Source organism: Phyllopteryx taeniolatus, chromosome 19, assembly GCF_024500385.1.
Source record: "Phyllopteryx taeniolatus isolate TA_2022b chromosome 19, UOR_Ptae_1.2, whole genome shotgun sequence".
In the NCBI taxonomy this organism is placed as follows: Eukaryota; Metazoa; Chordata; class Actinopteri; order Syngnathiformes; family Syngnathidae; genus Phyllopteryx; species Phyllopteryx taeniolatus.
Window position 1 is genome coordinate 4,306,851 of NC_084520.1, and position 16,653 is coordinate 4,323,503.

The following is a 16,653-nucleotide window of genomic DNA, read 5'->3' on the forward strand; positions in this document are numbered from 1 at the left end:
CGTAAGTATTCAGACCCTTTACTCAGTATTTAGTAGAAGCACCCTTTTGAGCTAATACAGCCATGAGTCTTTTTGGGAATGATGCAACAAGTTTTTCACACCTGCATTTGGGGATCCTCTTGCAGATCCGCTCCAGTTCTGTCAGGTTGGATGGTGAACGTTGGTGGGCAGCCATTTTCAGGTCTTTCCAGAGATGCTCAATTGGGTTTAAGTCGGGGCTCTGGCTGGGCCATTCAAAAACAGTCACGGAGTTGTGCTGAAGCCACTCCTTCGGTATTTTAGCTGTGTGCTTAGGGTCATTGTCTTTTTTTGAAGGTGAACCTTCGGTCCAGTCTGAGGTTCTGAGCACTCTGGAGGTTTTCATCCAGGATATCCCTGTACTTGGCCGCCTTCATCTTTCCTTCGATTGCAACCGGTCGTCCTGTCCCTGCAGCTGAAAAACAAACCCAAAGCATGATGCTGCCACCACCATGCTTCACTGTTGGGACTGTATTGGATAGGTGATGAGCAGTGCCTGGTTTTCTCCACACATGCCACTTAGAATTAAGGCCAACAATTTCTATCTCGGTCTCATCAGACCAGAGAATCTTATTTCTCACCATCTTGGAGTACTTCAGGTGTTTTTTTAGCAAAATCCATGCGGGTTTTCATGTGTCTTGCACTGAGGAGAGGCTTCCGTCGGGCCACTCTGCCATAAAGCCGCGACTGGTGGAGGGCTGCAGTGATGGTTGAACTTTCTCCCATCTCCCAACTGCATCTCTGGAGCTCAGCCACAGTGATCTTTGGGTTCTTCTTTACCTGTCTCACCAAGGCTCTTCAGAATCAGAATTAGAATCATCTTTATTTGCCAAGTATGTCCAAAAAACACAAAAGAATTTGACAGAGAACATTTTTGAGAAATAAAGACATTGACAAAAAACAGTCACTGAGCAATAAAGGGTTGCTAGTTGTCTGGTAATGCCGATAATTTTTTTTTTTTTGACAATTGTGCAAAAACATGCAGAGTCCTCTAACACTTAGAGCAGTTCGAAAGACGAATATTGCAATAGTCCGGTGCAATGACTATTGTGCAAAGGGCGCCGAGACTTCAAGCAAGTAGTGCGATAATCTGGGACAATGTTGATTGTGCAAATGTTGCAGATACTCCTCAGTCAGTGTGCAAATGGAGCAGATGCTACTCTGGCATGAGTGGCCACTATTGGTCAACAACAGATATGCAAATAGTGAAGCATGGCGAGACTACTACAGTGAGTGCACGAGTAATGTATAATGGCCCCACAGAAATGTGACAACAAACTCAAGACAAAAAATTGCCAGCATGTTGTAATGGGAGTGTAGGTTAGGTGTTTAAGAAGTTGATTGCAAGAGGGAAGAAGCTGTTGGAATCTCTGCTAGTTCAAGTTTGTATTGATTGGTAGCGCCTACCTGAGGGAAGGAGCTGGAAGAGCCGGTGACCGGGATGTGGAGGGTCCGAGAGGATTTTGCACGCTCTTGTCTTAGTTCTGGAAGCGTGCAAGTCCTCAAGGGTGGGTAGGGGGGTACCGAGGATCCTTTCAGCACTTTTGATTGTCCGTTGCAGTCGGACTTTGTCCTTTTTTGTAGCCGCACCAAACCAGACTGTGATGGAAGAACACAGGACTGATTCGATGACCGCTGTGTCGAACTGCCTCAGCAGCTCCTGTGGCAGGCCGTGCGTTCTCAGAAGCCGCAGGAAGTACATCCTCTGCTGGGCCTTTTTGAGGACGGAGTTGATGTTGGTCACCCACTTCAGGTCCTGAGAGACTGTAATTTCTCCCCCGATTGCGCAGTTTGGTCGGCCAGCCAGCTCTAGGAAGGGTTCTGATTGTCCGAAACGTCTTCCATTTCAGGATTATGGAGGCCACTGTGCTCTTAGGAACCATAAGTGCTGCAGGATTTTTTTGTAACCTTGGCCAGATCTGTGCCTTGGCACAATTCTGTCTCTGAGCTCTTCAGGCAGTTCCTTTGACCTCATGATTCTCATTTCCTCTGACATGCACTGTGAGCTGTAAGGTCTTATATAGATAGGAGTGTGGCTTTTCTAATCAAGTCCAATCAGTATAATCAAACACAGCTGGACTCCAATGAAGGTGTAGAACCATTTTAAGGATGATCAGAACAAATGGACAGCACCCGAGTTAAAAATATGAGTGTCACAGCAAAGGGTCTGAATACTTATGGCTGTGTGATATTTCAGTTTTTCTTTTTTAATAAATCAGTGAAAATTTCAACAATTAAGTTTTTTTTCTGTCAATATGGGGCGCTTTGTGTACATTGAGGGAAAAAAATTTACTTAAATGATTTTTTAAAAAATGGCTGCAATATAACAAAGAGTGAAAAATTTAAGGGGTCTGAAAACCTTCCGTACCCACTGTATGTCTTTCCACATCCAATGTCCTGGTTATTTTTGATAATCCACAAACTTCCATTGTATGGAGCTGGAGGCAGATATCTTGGAGACATATTTCAAAACCATTGCAAATAAAAGCAATTCTGTGTGTATGATTCAATACAGTAGCAGCTGGGTGGGGAAATATGCTCCTTTGTAACATGACTTAACACGTTAAGAGTTCAAATGTTCAAACTACTGTATAACTGTATTGTAAGCCATTGATACGTTTTACTTTTTACATGATAGTAATCTTTTTATATAATGCAAACAGCCATTTCATATGCATGAAAACTTTTGTCAATTGAATTACAAAAAAATCTCAAAATAGCAACCAATCAAAAAAAGACATTGCTAAAGACATTTTTGACAGCAATGTGGAGGTTGTTTTGATAATCTAATGATAAACCTAATGAAAGAAAGAATGGTAGCTTAGGTCCACAACATTTCAGAGGTTAAGGTTTCTATAAATGTGACAAAGATTTCTATTACCACGCCCAATTAGAATTACAACGACATCAAATACTTCCACAAAACTTCCTGTAACCCTGCAAGTTTGGAAAAGTGCTATATAAATTTGTATTATTATTGCTTGTTTTAGGATATAATGCTTGATGACAAAACTTAGATGCATACTGGAGGTCTGTGTCTATGAATCTATGAGGATGTACAATTTGGTGCTGATTCTAATTAGGAATGATTGGCCTTGGCAAATGTGTGCTTAAGGAATATTCTCTCTTAATCACTATTATCAGTCATGCCATCATACTTTTTTTGTTGAGGACTTTGACAAATCAGACCTTCTACAGCATTTCCATTTTTATAAATGAATTCTAAAAAACGCTATTAACATTGAAGGAAAGAAGGTAATCTCTGTGATTTCAATATGAGATTGAAGAGTATACCTGAGAGAAGAACACTCCTCCTTGGCCTTTTTAAAAGAATCCTCCAACACATGAATCCTTTTCGCATGAAGCTCCTTCCACTCCCTCTCTTTATTGGCCACCAGGGCCTCCAGGTCTCCCAGTCCACTGTCCAGGGGGTCTCCACCTGCCTGCATTCTGGAACTGGAACACACAGTCCAAAACACAACAGTGGGTGTTATACGTCACATTTTACCAATTAAAAATACATCAGATGTGCTTGTATACATTCGGCGGTATGAATAAAATAATCAAAAATACACACAGCACATGCCCTGCAATTGGCTGGCAACCAGTTCAGGCTGTTCCCCGCCTCCTGCCCGATGATAGCTGGGATAGGCTCTAGCACGCCCGCGACCCTAGTAAGGAGAAGCGGCTCAGAAAATGGATGGACACACAGCACAACAAATTTTATTGAGCTGCTTTCACTGTTTTTGTTGGAGTGCTTTACATTGTTTTTCAATGCTGTCTTTGATTTCAAAACTAAAATCGAGTGTGGATTGACAATTGGTGTACACTGTCCAATATGTGTACACTGTACAATATGCTCTGATATACCAGACAAACATTGGCGCTGCTGGCCCATTTTTTGGGGTGCTGAAGCAACTCTATAATGAATTTCAGCACCCCTAACATTTGAGCAATCAAGATTTTTGGAAACTGTACTGCCTTTTTAAACGACGTAGAAAAGTGTAAAATATATACAGCACTTGGTTGAAATGTAATATAAAAATACAGCTCCCACCCATTGCCTGAAAAATGGTTTGCTTCAGCCAGTCTCTGACACCTCTCCTCGACTCATGTTTGCTGCATTTTATCGTAGGTCAGTGTTCATGTTGTTAGCTGATGCTTTCTCTCGCTAGTAAACAATTTAGGTGGTCAGACTGTCCAGTACCACTGTCCTCTACTTGAATTGGAATGAGAGAAGTTAGTTGTTGTGTCATGTGCATGTGATAATATTAAAGCCAAGTTGCTACTGAATATCTTACTGACTGGAAGCGAATTAACATTATTACTGTACTCCTTTTACGAGACAGAGATAAGCAAAGCTGAGAGGAGTTCAGATATTGTTAGTATTCTCAAAACTATATTTCTTTGTGTTTTTGTGCATTGCATTTCAAATAAAAAAAAAAAACAAGTAAATTTTTAGCACTCACTATAGATACGCTAATGTGAAGTCGACTGCCTTTTATTTCAATCAATCATCTATCACAATTAATATGTATGTTTACGTTACGAAAACTAAACTAACAGGGAAATAAAAATCAAGTATTGCGTTAGCCCACCATATAGCTGCCACTGTGTCCTCGGTGGGTGTCGATAAAACTGTCCTAACCAGTTGATCGTAAAAGTCCCCGCTGTTTAAGAGAATCTATCTTACATGTCAATGACACAAATTTACAAAGAACTATTCAACGCGTGGTCGACGACACGACGAAAGTGGACATTTATTACAGACTAGCTTGCTAGCTACCTTTGCGAGGGGGGTGTCAAGTGGTTTCCATGGTAAACGCACGTATGTCAATTCTTCCCTGGTTACAAAGACATAACGATAAATGGTTCCTAGATTCTACCACACAATGATTTGTCTTATTAGCAATCTTTATTGTTGCTCTAAACCTTTTAGTTTATTGTCCAAATCAATTCTGGCTTTGAATTGATTTCCAAATTACTGTACTCTTTATGTGAAGTCTCAACTGAACGTGCTTGTATTCCAACCATAATCGCTAACTTCAATACTTCCGTTCCCTTGAGGTGGGTTCAAGGTTTCCATGGCAACCAAGAGTCTGTTAATGTCTTCCCCAGCGACACAGACACAGTAATAACTGGTTCCTAGATCGATTTGTTTTAATTACCCAAGAACAAATTAGACGATAAACCACGTTGAAAGCTGCGTCAAAAGTATATTGAATTCTAAATAAATAAATAAAATCTATTTTTATACATAAAATGTATAATATACTTCCATCCTGCCTATATTTGTTCAGGGTCGTTGGGAACTAGTAATGATATGTAAAAACTGAGGAACAATGAGAATCTGTAAAATGCATGCCGATCGCGGTATCAATGTAAATATGCGTGGGGACCTTTTCGAGTGACGTAACTGTGACTCGTGCGTCCCATTGGGTTTGTCCCATCAGCGCACCGCCGTTTATAAAACCAGTGACGACAGCAAGTTCACATGGTCTGAAGCGGCTCTGCGGTCGACAGCATCTCCCCGCAGGTACTGTGTGATTCTTTGTGCTTTATCACCCGACTATTTTACTATATATGGTTTATTTCATTTGCCGACAGCAACAGCGCTATTATTTACGGTAGAAGCAACAGGTGTGTGTTTTTTTTTAATTATAAAAGAACGGGGTGATAAAATTTGGGAAAGGAAGGCAAACGTGTGTTTAGAATATCATATATTTGTCACAACGGATTCTAATCGCGTAGCCTACTGCTGATGGTCATAATTACATTAGATTTGTAGTCCACAATGTGTCAACATAAAAATATATTGTCGTATTTAAAAGGCCGTCAGGCGCTCTGTATAACGTGAGATTATCACAACAATGGTGAAATCTGCAATACCCAAGGATTTAGAGTTGAAAAGATCCTTTGAAGAGAGACGCCGCGGTCCTCACGTCCGCCAACCGGCTTTGCCCGGCAGCATCCGTGTGACGTCACACTCTCCGACACACGTAAGACGCAGCCGGTTTCCCAAAATAGTTACTACTATTGTAAACACGGACGAATTGGATACAGCTCCAGCCATTCATCAAAAACAAAAGCAAAACAAAAAAAACATTTGATGTTTATTTTCATGAACGCATGATAAAACGGAGGAGCCCCGATCGAGCCCGGTGCTTCATCAGTGGCGTAGCTAGGGTTGCTATTGACAGGGCAAGTGTTGCCTAGAGACCCAATTAGCACCCTCTGAATGTCTTTAGTCACAACAATATTTACGATGAAAGATTCATAAATGGATGGTTAGATGGTTAATGGTTGAGTAGATGGATCGATAGATCAGGTCTGGCAAACATAGTTATGGTAGCCTATCACTCACAAACTGAGAAAAACCATACATATGTCTGATTGAGTCATGTCACTTTAGAATGGACCAGGGACAGCTTGAAATGATGCTAAATACAATGTAAATGTAAAAACATTTGGTTCTTTCCAAATAACAAGATATAATTTCAGAATAAAAAAAATAATCCAAGTGTTTAATTGTTCAAAACAAATTAAATTTGAAATCAGAAGTCACAGAAAATTGTCTCACTCAAATATATGATTATGGTATACAGCTATTTTTTACAATGTATGTTAAAAAGGCCTCTCCTTGAGCCATCACTTTATCGTGGTGGAGGGGTTTGTGTGTCCCAATGATCCTAGGAGCTAAATTGTCTGGAGCTTTACACCCCTGGTAGGGTCACCCATGGCAAACAGGTCCTAGTTGAGGGACCAGACAAACCATGGCTCCAAAAACCCTTATGAAGAACAAAATATATGGATCTAGGTTTCCCTTGCCCGGACACGGGTCACCGGGGCCCCCCTCTGGAGCCAGGCCTGGAGGTGGGGCTTGAAGGCGGGCGGTTGCATGTCTTGGACACTCGGGTGAAGAGAGAGGCGGAGCTGTCAAGTGATCACCACCTGGTGGTGAGTTGGCTCCGATGGTGGGGGAAGCAAACATATTGCGGGGGTCTGCTGGGAACGTCTGGTAGAATCCCCTGTCAGAAGGAGTTTCAACTCCCACTTCTGGCACAACTTTGCTCACGTTCCGGGGGAGGCAGGGGACATCGAGTCCGAGTAGACCATCTTCCGCGCCTCTATTGCAGAGGCGGCCGACCGGAGCTGTGGCCGTAAGGTAGTGGTGGCAATCCCCGAACCCCTTGGTGGACACCAGCGGTGAGGGATGCCATCAAGCTGAGGAAGGAGTCCTATCGGGCCTTTTTGGCCTGTGGGACTCCTGAGGCAGCTGATGGGTACCGGCTGGCCAAGCGGAATGCGGCTTTGGTGGTCGCTGAGGCAAAAACCCGGGAATGGGAGGAGTTTGTTGAGGCCATGGAGAACTACTTCCGGGCAGCTTCGAGGAAATTCTGGTCCACCATCCGGCGTCTCAGGAGGGGGAAGCAGTGCACTATCAACACTGTGTATAGTGGGGATGGGGCGCTGCTGACCTCGACTCGGGATGTTGTGAGCCGGTGGGGAGAATACTTCGAAGACCTCCTGGTTAAAAAGCTCCTCGGTGGCAAGGCCCCGGGGGTGGATGAGATTCTCCCGGAGTTCCTAAAGGCTCTGGATGTTGTGGGGCTGTCCTGGTTGACACGCCTCTGAAACATCGCATGGACATCGGGGACAGTGCCTCTGGATTGGGAGACTGGGGTGGTGGTCCCCCTTTTGAAGAAGGGGGACCAAAGGGTGTGTTCCAACTACAGGGGGATCACACTCCTCAGCCTCCCTGGTAAGGTCTATTCAGGGGTGCTGGAGAGGAGGGTCCGTCGGGAAGTTGAATCTCAGATTCAGGAGGAGCAGTGTGGTTTTCGTCCTGGCCGTGGAACAGTGGACCAGCTCTTCACCCTCGGCAGAGTCCTCGAGGATGCATGGGTGTTCGCCCAACCAGTCTACATGTGTTTTGTGGACTTGGAGAAGGCATTCGACCGTGTCCCTTGTGGAGTCCTGTGGGGGGTGCTTCGGGAGTACGGGGTACCGAACCACCTGATACGGGCTGTTCGGTCCCTGTACGACCGGAGTCAGAGTTTGGCCCCCACTGCCGGCTGTAAGTCTGACTCGTTTCCGGTGAGGGTTGGACTCCGCCCAGGCTGCCCTTTGTCACCGATTCTGTTCATAACTTTTATGGACAGAATTTCTAGGCGCAGCCGAGCCGTAGAGGGGGTCCGGTTTGTTGGCCTCAGAATTGCATCTCTGCTTTTTGCAGTTGTTGTTCACGAGTGAGGGAAGAATGGAACGGGAGATCGACAGGCGGATCGATGCAGCGTCTGCAGTGATGCGGACTTTGTATCGTTCTGTTGTGGTAAAGAAGGAGCCAAGCCGAGCCTACGTCTCTCGGCTTGTCTGGGAACGCCTCGGGATCCCCTCGGAAGAGCTAGAGGAAGTGGCTGGGGAGAGGGAAGTCTGGGCTTCCCTGCTGAGGCTGCTGCCCCCGCGACCCGACCTCGGATAAGCGGAAGACAATGGGGCCTTCAGTTTGACACCTATGATACAGATGGATAGCTATATAGATAGGTAGATAGGTGGCTAGTTGCATAGACACTTTAGAAGGTTACTCTGTAACGGCATCGCACACATACACAAAGCATGTTGATATCTTGAGACCTTTCATCTGACTGTTAGAGATGAGAAATGTTCCATTTGACAGCTGCTGTGTGTGCGTGCACGGGTGTGTGTCCAACGGATTGCGGCGGCCCGGAGGGTCTTAAATTAGTAATGGTGCTGATATTTCTTTGGCTCTGGACAGAATGGTGGAGTCAGGCTGGGGTCACTGACGCCGTGCCTCTGGTAGGAAGGCAGCATCTTAAATGAAACCAACTTTTTCTCTTACTTGTTTTACTTTAGTCCCACTATATGGTCATCCAAGTCACCAGGAGAGTAGCCCAAATGAACTTGCAGCTTTCACGTTTTAGTTAGTCTCACTATTAAGAAATTGCGGCAACAAGTTTCACAATACAATGACGAAATATCCTGTCACACATTTCACAAGATTGACAGTAAGACTGAATAGGTCATGGTGGAGCTTAACTTGGAGAGGGAATATTAACCAGATGGCAGGTAATAGACAAAAATACACGTCTAAAAGTCACTCAACGCTTCGGATTTCGAATCGCCATCTGCTGTGACGTCACGTGAGAACTCAGCTTACCTCACAAGACTTCTGTTCAGTTAGCATTGAAGTATTATTGCCTGCTTTTTGTTTGTTTGTTTCTTTCTTTCTTTGGCTTGTTTTTTTTTTTTTTTGCACAACAATATGAGAAGACTCCAGTATCACCATACACATTATCACTTGTTATTCAAGTTACGGTAATAAAAAATGTTTTATTGTGTTTACGTTTTATCATTCAAAGTATGTAACTTGCCTTAGTGAGGATAAGCTTTACAAAGAATGGATAGATGGAAGTATTTTACATTTGTGTGTCAGTTGTTACATAGTGAGTGAGTGTTACAAAGTGAGTGAGTTACTCACTACACATCATAAATCTTTGGCATTCATCATCAATCGCCATTAAAATGTTCAAAATATTTTTTTAAACTTGTCTAAGAATGTTAAAATATACCTTGAAGACATTTTAAGTTTTATGGCGGCAACAGTTTCACTCTGTAACAAATTATTTCTATTTCTTCCAATGTGAAAAAGAGTCAAAATCAACTGTATTATGATTCAATGTTATGAGTCGGTCGAGTGTTCCGGATCAACTTTCAGTCTTTCCCTGGCTTTGCACAAACGCCTGCTCTAAGTGTTTCTCTCATTGGTGGTAGTGACAGGCCTTCTGGTGTGTCGTTTTTCAGGAACAGCTCCTTGTTTTGAGAAACTTACCATTGATAGCATAAATTGTACTATGCAATGAGGCTTTGTTACAGCCATAAAGCTTTAAAACTGGTGCTAAACTGCAGTTAGGGACTGAAAACTTCTTGACAGGCAGCTATTGGACAAAGCTGCTCTAATGTCAGTTGGAGAGCCATTGGCAATGGAATGATATGCTTACAAAAATTACAAATAAGCGTAAGCTGACAAATGCTTATGGCCTCACATCTGTCTGAATCATACCCGAAACAAAATAAAAATATAGTGTATAGTGACGAGAATCCAGTGGCTAAGGAGAAAGCTTTAGTAGGCTTGACAAGCTGTCAACAGTTTATCACCCACAGAGGACGCCGTGTTCCCATATTCGCTTCATTTAGTGTTCTCTTACACTTCCCCACACACCCCAATGCCTCTAACCTCCAAGTATATACACGATGACCACTGTAAATGAGAAAAACTCATTCTAACTGGGACAAAGAAAACTTTTCTGGACACATATGGTGGTTGAAAGGAATAATGTGTTTTTTGCAGATTCTGAGAACAAACACATCAACCTAAGAACGGCATGGGGGGTGCAGTGGTGGACGATGGACCTACTGGTGTGAAGGCACCAGATGGCGGCTGGGGCTGGGCGGTGTTGGTCGGCTGTTTTGTGATCACTGGGTTCTCCTACGCCTTCCCCAAGGCTGTCAGTGTCTTCTTCAAGGAGTTAATAAGAGAGTTTGGTGTTGGTTACAGTGACACTGCCTGGATATCATCCATATTGCTTGCCATGCTCTATGGCACAGGTAGGCACTTGTGTCACAGAGCTACACAGAAATATAATAGTGCAATAATAATCGTGTCCTCACTGTGTGTACCCCTAGGTCCTCTGTGTAGTGTGTTGGTGAACAGGTTTGGCTGTCGACCGGTGATGATGGTAGGAGGACTGTTCGCTTCGATGGGAATGGTTCTGGCTTCCTTTGCAACCAGCATCATGCACATTTACTTTTGCATTGGTGTTATTACAGGTAAAGTTCCAGGAAACACCCACTAGTCCCCTAGACCACGCAACATAATGACAACCAAGATTAGACCGGGATGAATCATCTGCTATCAAACAGCTAATAATAATCCATCCATCCATCCATTTTCTACCGCTTATCCGAGGTTGGGTCGCGGGGGCAGTAGCTTTAGCAGGGACGCCCATACTTCCTTCTCCCCAGCCACTTCATCCAGCTCTTCCGGGGGGGATCCCGAGGCGTTTTCAGGCCAGCCGAAGGATGTAGTCTCTCCAGCGTGTCCTGGGTCGTCCCCGGGGTCTCCTCCCCGTGGGACATGCCCGGAACACCTCACCAGGGAGGCGTCCGGGAGGCATCCGAATCAGATGCCCCAGCCACCTCATCTGGCTCCTCTCAATGTGGAGGAGCAGCGACTCTACTCTGAGATCCCCCCGGATGACCGAGCTTCTCACCCTATCTCTAAGGGAGAGCCCGGACACCCTGCGGAGGAAACTCATTTTGGCCGCTTGTATCCGGGATCTTGTTCTTTCGGTCACGACCCACAGCTCGTGGCCAGGAACAAGGGTAGGAACGTAGATCGACCAATAAATTGAGAGCTTCGCCTTAGCTCCTTCTTTACCACAACGGACCTATACAAAGTCCGCATCACTGCAGACGCTCCACCGATCCGCCTGTCGATCTCCCGTTCCATTCTTCCCTCACTCGTGAACAAGACCCCAAGATACTTGAACTCCTCCACTTGGGGCAGGATCTCATCCCCGATCTGGAGAGGGCACGCCACCCTTATCCGACTGAGGACCATGGTCTCAGATTTGGAGGTGCTGATTCTCATCCCAGCCGCTTCACACTCGGCTGCGAACCGGTCCAGTGAGAGTTAGAGATCACGGCTTGGTGAAGCCAACAGAACAAAAAGCAGAGATGCAATACTGAGGCCACCAAACCGGACCCCCTCTACGCCTCGGCTGCGCCTAGAAATTCTGTCCATAAAAGTTATGAACAGAATCGGTGACAAAGGGCAGCCTTGGCGGAGTCCAACCCTCACCGGGAACGAGTCCGATTTACTGCTGGATATGCGGACCAAACTCTGACTCCGGTCGTACAGGGACCGAACAGTCCGTACCAGGGGGTTCGGTACCCCATACTCCCGCAGCACCCTCCACAGGACTCCCCGAGGGACACGGTCGAACGCCTTCGCCAAGTCCACAAAACACATGTAGACTGGTTGGGCGAACTCACATGCTCCTCCTGAATCTGAGTTTCAACTTCCCGACGGACCCTCCTCTCCAGCACCCCTGAATAGACCTTACCAGGGAGGCTGAGGAGTGTGATCACCCTGTAGTTGCAACACACCCTCCGGTCCCCGTTCTTAAAACGGGGGACCACCACCCCAGTCTGCCAATCCAGAGGCACTGTCCCCGATGTCCACGCGATGTTGCAGAGGTGTGTCAACCAGGACAGCCCCACAACATCCAGAGCCTTTAGGAACTCCGACCAGCATCTTCCTCCACCAGCTAATAATAATTACTGTTGCTAAACATAAATATGTATTACTTTACAAATATGTTTACTGTTGTGCTGTGGGGTGCATCCATACAACTTGTAACGTTTAGCCCCCCCAACTCACTGAATGAATATGGTGTCGAATTGACTGAATACTCAAAGCGGCTCAGAAAACAAAATCAGAACAAACAATTTATAAACTAAAGATGCATAGTTGTAGATGACCACAATGTAATTGTACTGCACGTTTTCTGGAATTCTAATTTGCAAGTAGAATCAAACAGAGTGTAGTTGCGCTACCTAGTGGAGAAATTGGTGAATTGTAGTTGTCTTAAAACAGTTTGTTAAAAGGGGGGGCCCATGTAAATAATCATAAAATATATAACGTCATTTAAAGAGCTACTACATCTGATCAGAGATATAAGAATGATTTGGGTAATTGGCAGTGCTGTTAATTTAGGCAGCTGTGGCATAAATCTTACATTGAGTGCTAGTCATACAAATTTGTTCATCATTTTATATAAATATATATTGTTTGACCTAGAATTTGGTAGGATTTCACAGATAATAAATGCACTCTATTTAATGAAAACATTTATTTTGTGGTTACTTGGGTGTCCCAGCTGCTTTGAAATGATGGGCAAAAGAATGCATTTATTTACTGCAATGGCTCGTAGTATTTCTGCCATTTTAGTGGATTGCTCATTTGTGGCGTGCGCCACTGTGTGTTACTGTTATTGTTGGTGTCTGTTTCACACTTCAAATCCCGTCCCGGCCTGTGTGGAGTTTGCATGTTCTGCCCGCGCCTGGGTGGGTTTTCTCAGGGCATTCCAGTTTCCTCCCACATGCCAAAAACATGCGTGGTAGGTCGATTGAAGACTCTAAATTGCCCGTAGGTGTGAATGTGAGTGCGAATGGTTGTTTGTTTCTATGTGCCCTGCGATTGGCTGGCGACCGGTTCAGGGTGTACCCCGCCTCCCGCCCGAGGATAGCTGGGATAGGCTCCAGCAGCCTCCGACCCTAGTGACGATAAGCGGTAATGAAAATGGATGGATGGATGTTTCACACTGCTTAACTTTCTGTATAATTTCCCACTAAATCAAACCTAGTTTTGTACTAGAGGTACTAGAGTAAAGATTAGTGTTGCTTGAATCACAATACAGGAGCCCGAATTGTTCAGCAAATGTTAACTGAACGGCAAAACAGAATTGCAGATAGAACAATAGTCAACTAAACGGCTTCACTTTAAACATACAATACTGTGCATGCCACATGAAAGAAAATAAAGAACCTGCAGCTTACTTATTCTTGTTGCGAAAAATGAGTTCATGTCAACATGAAGGCAGTCCGACTGTCCAGCAGATGGAACATAATGGGCTAACTTGGCTAGCTTGCGTTAACTCACTCTAATGCCTCACTCAGTGTGTAGGGTTGCAACCGAGGTATGGGAGTAGTTGTGCAATCGATTGTGATTCTCATCCCCAACAAATAATCAAATACTTAAATGAGAAATCTCTATCTGATGTCATTTTGTCTTTGTATTGGCCTATCACGTGGGAGTCACATGGTTCTCAGTTATTTCTGTAACGCTGCCCTCTTATCTCTCCAGGTCTGGGCCTGGCATTGAATTTCCAGCCATCGCTGATAATGCTCAATCGGTACTTCAGTGAGAAGCGACCTTTGGCCAACGGCCTGGCAGCTGCGGGCAGCCCTGTGGCACTGTGTTGTCTCTCCCCCCTGGGACAAATTCTTCAGTACCAGTACGGCTGGAGAGGTGGTTTCCTCATACTGGGGGGAATTCTGCTCAACTGCTGCGCCTGTGGTGCCCTAATGAGGCCCCTCTTGCCGCCAAAGAAACTTCAAGAGTTTGAGGATGGTCATCTTACAGCTACAGAGGAGAAACAGTCCAAGCCAAAAAAGAAACTGCTAGACTTCAGTGTGTTTAAGGACAGAGGATTTGTCATCTATACTGTTGCGGCCTCGATTATGGTGCTGGGCTTGTTTGTGCCACCTGTGTTCGTGGTCAACTATGCTAAAGGACTCGGCTACGAGGACACTACTTCAGCCCTGCTGCTCACAATTTTGGGATTCGTAGATATGTTTGCCCGTCCTCTGTGTGGAATCATTGCAGGCCTTAAGTGGGTACGGCCAAGGTGCGTCTACCTGTTCAGTTTTGCTATGATCTTCAACGGAGTCACTGATCTCATTGGCTCACGGGTAAGGATAAAGGCTATTGAGCTATATTTAACGCACAGCAGTCATCTTTGAAAGCATCCTTCTTGTCTTGGAATTCAGGCAAACACCTATGGAGGTCTGGTGGTCTTCTGTATCTTCTTTGGCATGTCATATGGCATGGTGGGAGCCTTACAGTTTGAGGTTCTAATGGCTATTGTGGGGACAGACAAGTTTTCCAGTGCCATTGGCCTTGTGCTGCTGATGGAAGCCATAGCTGTATTAGTGGGCCCTCCTGGAGCAGGTAAGAACACTCAAATCTGAATGCGTCACTTGAGTTGGTAAGGTACTCATAAAAAGATGTGAAATGCACAACGGTCCATAATTTTTCATAGGATTTAGAACATTCTTGATACAATGGAGTCAGGGTTATGAAAAGGCTGCTTGCTTATCATGCTAAAATGGGAAGGACGGAGGTGAAGAAATATGATGGGAAAACCAAATCTTGAGTGGCTAACATTTTGTGAATGTCAAAGCGTAAGCGTAAAAACATTTAATATAGAAAGTAAGCATTTCAACCACACAATGAAAAAAAATGGGACGCAAGTATGTTGTAAGTCATGGGTGTATTTTACCTAAATGATAGTGGCTCATGTCCTCTCCGCCAGGTCGCCTCTTGGATGCCACTCATCAGTACATGTACGTCTTCTTGTTGGCGGGCTGCGAGGTCACATTGTCAGCCATTGTGATCGCCCTGGGTAACTTCCTGTGCATCACAAGAAAACAGGAAGATCCGGAGGCTAAACTGGAAATGGCTGTGACGACTGCAGAGATGGAGAGCCTCCACAATGAGACAGAGGGCCCAGATGGGGAGAAGCGGGAAGAAGAGGAAAGGGGAAAATACAATGGCAAAGCTCGCGATTTGCATGGAGGGGGGGATAATGCGCAGAAGGATGGTGGAGAAGAGAATACTGAAGGCTCATCATTATAAAGCTGTAAGAAAAGACACTATCAGTATCATGAGGACAAACATAAAAGCACGAAGTACGATCACTGTCATACTGATTGGTTGATATGCAGTATTGCGTAAAAGGAAGAAAGCTAGGGAAGTAAATGGCTTTTACCTCAATACTGTACTGTACTTGTGAATTCAGATACTTCCTCTCAATTCTTTAGTTTAGACTCTGCTCCTGCCACCTCATGAACATTTCATGAGCTCGACCAAGGGCGTCCCCCCGCCCCAAATAAAATCCTTTTAGCATCTCATAGCCTGAATCAGAAAATGAGTTTGCTCATACGTCATCTTAAAGGTGTGGTTAAGTGGTTGTATGCAGGTTTAGATAGTAACCACTTTGAGCGTGTTATTTGGGTTGTACTTTGCAGTGGTGTACAACTGGACTGCAGACCACTTTGGAATATCTTGCCAAGCTTGTTTAGTTCAATATATTATAAAAAGCACTCAGCAATAAGCCTAAAAAACAAATCAATGGTTATTCTGTATTGGTGTGAGTAAAATACACAAGAGTGTAAACATTGAATCTTCTTTCCGGGATTATGCTAAAAACAACTAAAGAACCACTCACGCCATTCTACCAGTGACCATGACTGGTTTCATTTACTGCCAAGTCCTGAGATCCACTTTTATATCAAATTTTTTTTCCCTTTTAGATCACAACACCGTCGATGGTCAAATTTAAGACATTCTCCCAGAAAAGCTCGCTATTGTAGCTCTATTGTCTATGCTGCAACATTGTTTTTTTGTCCCTTATGTTTTTTAATACTTGATGCTGCTTTATGCATTTGCCTTTTTCATTTCACCAGTGAAGAAAACTTGATTTGTGTCAACTTTATTTGTTCTTTGTGATGCAAGACTGGTGTGATGCCGTGTTGTGTCAGGGTCAATAGATGTTGTGATGTCTGCTTTCTATAAAAATGTCAAACACTAGTGTGAACCCAACTTACATTGCACATTTCACTATTTTGGCTAAGGCAATGTGACACCACATGCTTCTTGCACTATATTCTATTGAAAAATAAATGTAGATGTGTATCTTTGTTGCATTGTTTTTAGTTCTTGTCTACAGTGGAAGTTGACATTTCTCTGCTTTACTTTGTTCTACCTTA

The 16,653-nt window shown here is 44.4% G+C and overlaps 2 protein-coding genes across 16 annotated transcripts in view; one reads left to right on the forward strand and one right to left on the reverse strand.

Annotated features, from left to right (window-relative positions):
- ccdc57 (coiled-coil domain containing 57) overlaps positions 1-4,950 on the reverse strand; it is a 36,725-nt gene extending 31,775 nt beyond the window's left edge. For 6 of the 15 annotated variants that reach the window (XR_009785759.1, XM_061757053.1, XM_061757046.1 and 3 more), the window contains exons 1-3: positions 1,426-3,302; positions 600-814; positions 102-433 (exon numbers count right to left, since the gene is read on the reverse strand). Coding sequence is in view for 14 of the 15 variants with exons in the window: in XM_061757053.1 (XP_061613037.1) it covers positions 102-364 (263 nt within the window). In the remaining variant the exon portion in view is untranslated. The other 9 variants (XM_061757041.1, XM_061757044.1, XM_061757042.1 and 6 more) reach the window with 9 other exon arrangements.
- A 518-nt stretch (positions 4,951-5,468) lies between these two features.
- slc16a3b (solute carrier family 16 member 3b) lies at positions 5,469-16,584 on the forward strand. Its single transcript, XM_061755206.1, has 6 exons — positions 5,469-5,554; positions 10,388-10,644; positions 10,723-10,866; positions 13,967-14,574; positions 14,653-14,833; positions 15,198-16,584. Exons 2-6 carry the CDS (start codon positions 10,422-10,424, stop codon positions 15,518-15,520), a joined length of 1,479 nt encoding a protein of 492 aa, XP_061611190.1. The 5' UTR covers positions 5,469-5,554; positions 10,388-10,421; the 3' UTR covers positions 15,521-16,584.
- The last annotated feature ends 69 nt before the right edge of the window (positions 16,585-16,653 follow it).